General features: G+C 18.2%; 2 protein-coding genes across 2 annotated transcripts; both read left to right on the top strand.

Annotated features, from left to right (window-relative positions):
* Window positions 1–1405: 1405 nt before the first annotated feature.
* PRSY57_0421400 (reticulocyte binding protein 4) lies at window positions 1406–6537 on the top strand (the record flags this gene model as incomplete). The annotated part of the gene is made up of 2 exons (XM_012906067.2): window positions 1406–1460; window positions 1604–6537. 2 exons carry the CDS (start codon window positions 1406–1408, stop codon window positions 6535–6537), a joined length of 4989 nt encoding a protein of 1662 aa, XP_012761521.2.
* A 1924-nt stretch (window positions 6538–8461) lies between these two features.
* On the top strand, window positions 8462–10467 carry PRSY57_0421300 (reticulocyte binding protein 5; the record flags this gene model as incomplete). Its single annotated transcript, XM_012906066.2, has 2 exons — window positions 8462–8525; window positions 8924–10467. The coding sequence occupies 2 exons, from the start codon at window positions 8462–8464 to the stop codon at window positions 10465–10467; spliced, it is 1608 nt and encodes a 535-aa protein (XP_012761520.2).
* Between the last annotated feature and the right edge of the window lie 94 nt (window positions 10468–10561).

Below are 10561 nucleotides of genomic sequence, written 5' to 3'. Positions count from 1 at the left end.
TTGTAATATAAAAAAAATCAATAATTATATATAAATATATATATATATATATACATATAATATCTTTTATTTATTTATTTATTTATTTATTCATTTATTTTTATATTTTTTATTTTAGGTGCTCCCTTTTATTTTTTAAAACTTCTATTCCCTTGATCTATAAAAATCTGTGTACACCTAAAAATATTTAAGAACAAAATTAGAAAAAATAAAATAATTTAATATTCAAAAATAACAAAAAAAAAAAAAATATATTTTTTTTTATATATAAATTGTATTATTTAAAAAAAAAAAAAAATCCAAATAATTCATTTTTAAAATTATATATTTCCCTCTTTTTAATATATTATATATTCTAATGAATAATAATAACCTTTCTATTAAAAAAAAATTAAAAAAAATAAAAAAAAATAAAAAAAAATAAAAAAAAAATTATAATTCATGATATAATAATAACCATTCTATTAACTATTGGATTATTTAATCATTTGCACGCAAAAAAAAAAAAAAAAATATATAAAAAAATATACATATATATATATATATATATATATATATGTTGTAATAATGTATATATTTTTTTTTTTCCTTCTAACATTTAAATATTAGGTATAACTTATAGATAAGATAAAAAAAATAAATATAAAAATATAAATATATATTATATATATAATATATATATGTAGACATATAAACTATATATAAATTAAAATTTCCAATATCTTACTTAAAATATAATATAATTAATAATCATCCATATATTATAAATATTATATATATATATATTTCTTTTAATGACATATTTTTTTTTTTTTTATTCCCAAAATAAAAAAAAGTTATATTTCGTGTTCTATTTATTTAATAATAATATATAGATATAATATAAAGAAAAAGAAAAAATGTGGTTCCATATAACTAAACTCTTTTTTTTTTTTTTTTTTTTTTTTTTTTTTTTTTCTTTCTTTCTTTCTTTCTTTCTTTCATTTTTTCTTTCCCTTGGGTTGTAATCATTTGGCGTACAGTAAAAACCAAATCTTACCACATGATAAATTATAGATTTTAGGTAATTTTTAAAAAAAAATAAAAATATATAACAATATGAATATATTTTTACACATATAAATATATATGTATATATTTATTTTTTTTATTTTGTTATGTTTGATTATTATGTAGAGTTCTAAAAAAATTATTATAAATAAATAAATATATATATATATATATATATATATATATATATAACCATTCAACTTATAAAAGATCTGATTATATAAAAATCGAATTTTTGTTAAGAACAAACATTTGAAAAAACAAAATAAATAATAATAATAATATAAGGTTTCTATTTTTCTCTTTGTTTCTTTTTTTCTTCCATAAGGAATGAGTACACCCATTTAAAATAAACATGAATAAGAATATATTGTGGATAACTTTTCTTTATTTTTTATTTTTTCTCTTGGGTAAAAAAAAAAAAATATAACATATATGATCATAGGTAAAATGACACACATATAATATAAACATGTATAATATGTAATATATATATATATATATATATTTATTTATTTATTTGTACATATATCCTTTGTGCACTTATATATAGATATGTACCAAGGAAATGATGCAACTCCCGGAAAAGAAAAAAAAAAGGATCCAGAAGCAGATTCTAACAACTCACAGAATCAACATGATAAAAAGAAAACACACCATATGAACAATAATTATGATCTGAATATTAAGGATAAAGATGAAAAAAAAAGAAAAAATGATAATTTAATCAATAATTATAATAACTCTCTTTTAAAGTTATCTTATATTAAGAATCAAGATAATATATATAAGAATATACAAAATGGCCAAAAGCTTAAAAGAGACATAATATTAAACTCATTTGTTCAAATTAATTCATCAAACATATTAATGGATGAAATAGAAAATTATGTGAAAAAATATACCGAATCGAATCGTATTATGTACATACAATTTAAATATATATATCTACAATCCTTAAATATAACAGCATATTTTGTACCTCCGAATTCACCATTTCAAAGTTATTATAACAAATATTTAAATAAAGATATAAATGAGATTTGCCATTCAATACAAACACTTCTAAACAATGTAATATCTTCCAAAATAATATTTAAGATGCTAGAAACTACAAAAGAACAAATATTACTTTTATGGAATAACAAAAAAATTAGTGAACAAAATTATAATCAAGAAAATGAAGAAAAATGTAAAAGGATCGATTCGGAAAATGAAAAAATAGAAAAGTATACCAACAAGTTTGAACATGATATCAAACCTCATATAGAAGATATAGAAAAAAAAGTAAATGAATATATTAATAATTCGGATTGTCATTTAACATGTTCAAAATATAAAACTATTATAGATAATTATATAAATGAAGTAATAATAACTAATATAAATATATACGAAAACAAATATAATCTACCACAAGAACGAATTATCAAAAATTATAATCATAATGGTATCAATAATGAAGATAATTTTATAGAATATAATATTCTTAATGCAGATCCTGATTTAAGATCTAATTTTATAACACTTCTTGTTTTAAGAAAACAATTAATCTATATTGAATATATTTATTTTATTAACAAAAACATTATAAATAAAATTCAAGAAAACTTTATATTAAATCAAAATAAATATAAACATTTTATTAATTCAAATAATGCTGTTAATCCTGCTAAAGAATATGAATATATCATAAAATATTATACTACATTCAAATATCTACAATTATTAAATAAATCATTATACGACTCTATATATAAACATAAAATAAACAATTATTCTAATACCATTGAAGATCTTATAAATCAACTACAACATAAAATTAATGACCAAATGATTATCTCATTCGACAAAAATAATTCATCAGATATTATATTACAATGTACAAATATAAAAAAATTTATCAATGATAATAAATATTTATCCATTAAACCTAAAGTATTAGAAGTTGAATACTTAAGAAATATAAATAAACACATCAACAAAAAGGACTTCCTAAATAAATTCATGCAAAACGAAACATATAAAAAAAATATAGATGATAAAATCAAAGAAATGAATAATATATACGATAATATATATATCATATTAAAACAAGAATTCTTAAACAAATTAAATGAAATCATGCAAAATCATAAAAATAAACAAGAAACAAACTTAAATACTACAACTATTCAAGAATTGTTACAACTTCTAAAGGATATTAAAGAAATACAAAGAAATCAAATCGATGCAAAAATGAATACTTTTAATATGTATTATAACGATATACAACAAATAAAAATAAAGATTAATCAAAATGAAAAAGAAATAAATAAGGTACTCACTCAATTATATATTCCAAAAAATCAACAAGAATATATACAAATATATATAACTGAATTAAATGACAGAATAAAAGAAACACAAACAAAAATTAATTTATTTAATAAAATTTTAGAATTAAAAGAAAAAGAAAAAGAAAATTATATTACAAATAAACATACTTATCAAAATTTTACACACAAAACTATTCAACAAATATTACAACAACAATATAAAAACAACACACAAGAAAAAAATACACTAGTACAATTATTATACAATATAGATATCAAAAAATATATTCATGAATTAATACTTATCACACAAGAAATACAAACCAAAATGTATACAACTAATAATATAGAACATATTAAACAAATGCTCATAAATTATATACAAAAATGTAAACCTATACAAAATATATCAGAACATAATATTTATACACTATATCAAGAAATCAAAACAAATCTTGAAAACATCCAACAGGAAATTATCCAAAATATACAACAAACTACAAATCGCTTAAAAACAAACATAAAAAAAATATTTGATGAAATAAATCAAAAATATGACGACTTAACCAAAAATGTAAATCAAATGAATGATACAAAAATTGTATTACGACAAATGGAAAATAGGTTGAAAGGGAAATATGAAGAAATAAAAAAGGAAAATCTTCAAGATAGGGACATCAAATATATAGGCGAAAATAATGATGGTAATAATAATAATAATGATAATATTATTATTAATGGTAATAATCACACTGGTGATTATAATTACACCTTGTTCCATTATGCTGACCTTTGGGATAATTCACAATTTACTAGAACAAAAGAAAATATACAAACCAACATAAATAATATTAAAAGTTTAATAAGAAATTTACAAAACGAACTAAACAATTATAATACTCTTAAAAGCAATGGCAGTCATTTTTATGATAAAATACACACATTAGAAGAATTAAAAATATTAACTCAAGAAATTAATGATAAAAATGTTATGACAAAAATATATGATATTGAAAACACATATCAAAATGATTTACATAACATAGAAGAAATTATTAAAAATATTACAAGCATTTATTACAAAATAAATATCTTAAATATATTAATTATTTCCATCAAACAAACATATAATAATAATAAATCCATTGAAAGCTTAAAACTTAAAATTAATAACTTAACAAATTCAACACAAGAATATATTAATCAAATAAAAGGTATCCCAACTAATTTATTACCAGAACATATAAAACAAAAAAGTTTAAGCGAACTAAATATTTATATGAAACAAATATATGATAAATTAAATGAAAATGTTATTAATAATTTATATACAAAATCGAAGGATTCATTACAATTTTATATTAACGAAAAAAATAAAAATATAAATAATAATAATGATCATAATGATGTATATAATGATATCAAAGAAAATCAAATATATAAAAATAATAAATTATATGAATGCATACAAATCAAAAAGGATATAGACGAATTATATAATATTTATGATCAACTCTTTAAAAATATATCCCAAAATTATAATAACCACTCTCTTAGTTTTGTACATTCACTAAATAATCATATGCTATCTATTTTTCAAGTTACTAAATATGGAAAACACAAAAATCAACAAATCCTATCAGATATAGACAATATTATAAAACAAAATGAACACAAAGAATCATATACAAATTTAGACACAAGTAATATACAACTAATAAAAGAACAAATTAAATATTTCTTACAAATATTTCATATACTTCAAGAAAATATAACCACTTTCGAAAATCAATATAAAGATTTAATTATCAAAATGAACCATAAGATTAATAATAATCTAAAAGATATTACACATATTGTCATAAACGATAACTATACATTACAAGAACAAAATCATATTTATAATGAACTTCAAAACAAAATCAAACAAATAAAAAATGTCAATGAGGTATTCACACATAATATTAATTATAATCAACAAATATTAAATTATTCTCAAGCACAAAATAACTTTTTTAATATATTTATGAAATTTCAAAGCATTAATAATGATATTAATAGGAAAAGATATAACGTACAAAAAAAAATTACTGAGATAATTAATTCATATGATATAATAAATTATAACAAAAATAATATCAAAGATATGTATCAACAATTAAAAAATATACAACAACAATTAAATACAACAGAAACACAATTGAATCATATAAAACAAAATATTAATCATTTCCAATATTTTTATAAATCAAATCAAACCATATCTATAGTAAAGAATATCCAAAATGAAAAACTAAAAATTCAAGAATTCAACAAAAAAATACAACACTTCAAGGAACAAACACAAATTATGATAAACAAGTTAATACAACCTAGCAACATACATTTACATAAAATGAAATTGCCTATAACTCAACAGCAAGCTAATACACATCTTCATAGAAATGAACACACAAAAAATGATACAAAAAGTTACAATATGAAGGATGAGGAAAATGCAATGGGATATGGCACAACTAATGAAAGGAAAAATAGTGGGACAAATGACATGATAAATAGTACCATAGGCGACAACACAAATGTCTTAACAAATGATGATCAAGAAAGAGGTAAAAGGGACACTTCTAGAAATAATAATATTCATACAAATGAAAAGAATATAAATAATGAACATACAAATGAACAATATCCACATAAAGAGCATCCAAATAATTATCAACAAAAAAATGATGAAAAAATATCACTACAACATAAAACAATTAATACATCACAACGTACCATAGATGATTCGAATATGGATCGAAATAATAGATATAATACATCATCACAACAAAAAAATAATTTGCATACAAATAATAATAGTAATAGTAGATACAACAATAACCATGATAAACAAAATGAACATAAATATAATCAAGGAAAATCTTCATGGAAAGATAACTCATATTGGAGAATTTTTTATGCTGGAGGAATTACAGCTGTCTTACTTTTATGTTCAAGTACTGCATTCTCTTTTATAAAAAACTCGAATGAACCACATCATATTTTTAATATTTTTCAAAAGGAATTTAGTGAAGCAGATAATGCACATTCACAAGAAAAAGAGGAATATCTACCTGTCTATTTTGATGAAGTTGAAGATGAAAATGAGGATTTTAATGACATATGATTAAGTTATATAAACATTGGAGAGTTACATTGTGTTGTTCAAAAATAAACAAAAAATAAATATCTTTTTTTTTTTTTTTTTTTTTTTTTTTTATATATATCCATTTGGATGATATTATATATGATATTATTGTTTTGTTCCTTTTTCTTTTTTTTATTTTATCTTATTAATTATTTTTTCTTTTTTTGTGTGTGTATGTGCTTTCTTTTATAATTATACTATCATTCTTTCCATAATCTATTCTTATTATAATACTCCTTTTTGTAATAACAACATTAAAATAAAAATTATGGAACAGTAAATATATTAATATATTTATTTAAATTTAAAATTATTAAAAAAAAAAAAAAACTTCAAATATGAAAACGTATAAAGAAAATTATTTTTTCGTTTTGGAGGCATATAATATGTATATAATTTTTATTTTTTTTTGGCTAGCTAATTATTTTTCACATGTACAAGTCAGAATTTTATAAATTTGTTACATATATAAAAATATATATATATATATATATATATATATATATATATATATATATATAAATATATATATATGTATATGTTAAAACAAATAATACAATTTTTATTAAAAGGATAATTAAACTAAAGGTGAATTGTTTCGTTTAAAATAGTATCTTAATAATTTGAATACGTCTATTTAATCAATTATTATACTTTTGTTTAAGTGTTCCTTTTTTAAATTATCCCCAAATAAAATAAATATATATATTATGTTATTTTAAGAGACGAAAAGGTACTTCTTATTTTTTACTTTTTTTATTTTTTACTTTTTATTATTTTATTTTATTTTATTTTTTTATATCAAAGTAATAATCTTATTATATATATAAAAAAAAAAATAGGTACATTTTGCTCTATATTTTGTTCACAAGATTATAGTTTTCCTCTACATTATATATATATATATATATTGTTATACAAAGAGCACTACAAAATATTAAGGTAAGAAAAAATATTCATTCAATTATGCACTTTATTTTAATAATATATTCATGCCAACCCTTGGTTACTTCATAAAAGAAATAATAACATATATATATAATATTATATATATAATAATATATATATATAATAATAATATATATATATATATATATATATATAATAATTTATATGTAGAATGATAATTTTACTAAAAAAAAAAAAAAAAAAAATCAGAATAAATAAAGATCCTTATTAAAAAATTATTTCAATTTTTTCTTTCATTTTTAAAGAAAAAATATAGCAACAAAAAAATTATATATTAATATATATATATATATATATATATATATATTATATAAATAAATAAATAAATTTTGAAATGTAATTATCAAATTAATTGTATATAAAAAAACAATCATAATAAAAGATTTTAAGCTTTTCAAAAATATATACACACATGTATATTACGGTGTAAAAAAAAAGTAATGGTACTAATTTAAGAAACAAAAAAAAAAAAAAAAATTAGGTACCCATATAAACTTCATTTATATATATAAAAAAAAAAAAAAATATAATTACAATAAAATATTGATTAAAAAAAAAATTTATCTAAGTTTATATAATTTTGATTATTTTATTTTCTATATGTAAAATAAGTTTTCACCAAAATTAAACAATTGCAAAGCTAGGATTGTTCTACATAAATTAATAAATAAATGAATAAATAAATGAATAAATAAATATATATATATATATAATATATATGTATATTTTTTTTTTTTTTTTTAAATATATATTATTAAAAAATATGATTTAAAATTAATTCATAAGTTTTCTCCATTAATTTAAAAAAGGGGTTTATGTAAAAATTAAATGTTAAAAAAAAAAAAAAAAAAATAAATATATATATGTATATATATATATATATGTGTGCGTTGAATAAATTATATACCCGTGAAGAATTAAGTCACATGATAGGATGATAAGAATAAAAAAAAAAATTATTTTGTCCATTTTATATATTCATCTCTTTATATTAAATAGTAATGAAAAAAAAAAAAAAAAAAAAAAAATTTATATATATATATATATATATATATATATATATAATAAACGTGCTATATAAACACATTTATGAGGGCATATGAATTTATCGAAATGTCAACTATGTCATCATATATATAGGACATATATACATACATACGTACTCATACTTATATGTATTTATATATATATATATATATATATATATATATATATATATATATAATAAACGTGCTATATAAAGACATTTATGAGGGCATATGAATTTATCGAAATGTCAACTATATCATCATATATATATAGGACATATATACATACATACGTACTCATACTTATATGTATGTATTTATATTTATATATATATAACATTTTTACTTTAAATTTACAATATGTACAGGTTTAAGTTTTGAGAATGCAAAAAAAAAAACAAAGAATCAAGAAAATAATCTGACATTACTACCAATAAAGAGCAGTGAAGAAGAAAAATCTAACATTAAACATAAAGATATAGGAAATGTAAATAAAGATGATATAAACAATGATATAGATAATGATAAAAAGGATGTAAAAATAAATAATGTTAAAGATCATTCGACATATATAAAATCATATTTGAATAAAAATGTAAATGATGGTTTAAAGTATTTGTTTATGCCTTCTCATAATGCTTATATAAAAAAATATTCTCTATTTAACAAAATGAATGACGACATGTTATTAAACGAAAAAAAGGATGTGAATAATAATAAAGATGATGATAAAAATATCAATCATAAAAATGTGAATTTTTTACAAAATGATTTTAAAGGATTACCTAAGAATAACATTGCAGATTCTATTGACATTGTACAAGAAAAAGAAGGACATCTGGATTTTATTATAATACCTTATTATTCTCATGTAGAATATTGCAAACATCTCTCAATAATTTCTGTATTTCATAGGTTATCTACATATGGAGAGTATAAAGATGTAATAGCTTTTGTTAAGAATATAAATGAAAAATATGACAAGGTGAAAGATAAGTGTAACGAAATAAAGAATGATTTAATAACAACTATAAAAAAATTAGAGAATCCACATGATGTAAATAATAAAAATGAAGATTCAAATATATATAATACTTTTGAAGATATAGATGATATATATGAAGACGACGTGCAGGATCAACTTGAATATGTATATGATACTATAGAAGATGCAGATAGTGATAATACTCATCCTAATAAAAAAAAATATCATCTTATAAATAGAACGTATAAAAAAATGATGGATGAATATAATTTAAAAAAAAATAAATTAATTCAATGTATAAAAAATAATGAACCTGATTTTAATAATATATATATGGATATCAAGAATTATAGTACAAATCGCTTTGAAAACATTTCATGTGATAATATTAATTTTTGTAATACAAACGGAATCAAAAATCATTATATATATTATATTGAAAAAGAAATGTTAGCTATTAAATCAAAGGACCTAAATAAAGACATAAAAGATATGACAAGTATTTTACAACAAAGTGAATTGCTTCTAATCAATTTAAATAAAAAAATGGGTTCCTATATATATATTGATACAATCAAATTTATACATAAAGAAATGAAATATATTTTTAAAAGAATTGAACATCATACAAATATAATAATCGATAAAATAAAAATAATTGACGACAAATATAAAATAAGTATAAATAAAACATTTCCAAAAAATATATTATTACCAAAAATTTTAGACTTATCAAATGAATATGCTTTATTTATAACTAGTAGTACCTTAAGACAAATGTTATATAATACATTCTATACAAAAGAAAAACATTTACATAACCTATTTCATCATTTAATTTATGTTCTACAAATCAAGTTCAATGATGTCCCTGTTCATATGGAATATTTTCCATTATATAAGAAAAAAAAAATACTTACGCAATAAAAAAAAAAACAAATGAACATGATTAAACATAATATGTATAAATTAATATATATATATATATATATATATATATATATATATATATATATATTAG

This window comes from Plasmodium reichenowi, chromosome 4 (genome assembly GCF_001601855.1).
Source record: "Plasmodium reichenowi strain SY57 chromosome 4, whole genome shotgun sequence".
Lineage (NCBI taxonomy): Eukaryota > Apicomplexa > Aconoidasida > Haemosporida > Plasmodiidae > Plasmodium > Plasmodium reichenowi.
Note: the sequence above shows the minus strand (reverse complement) of the source record. Positions and strands in the feature narration are given on the sequence as shown.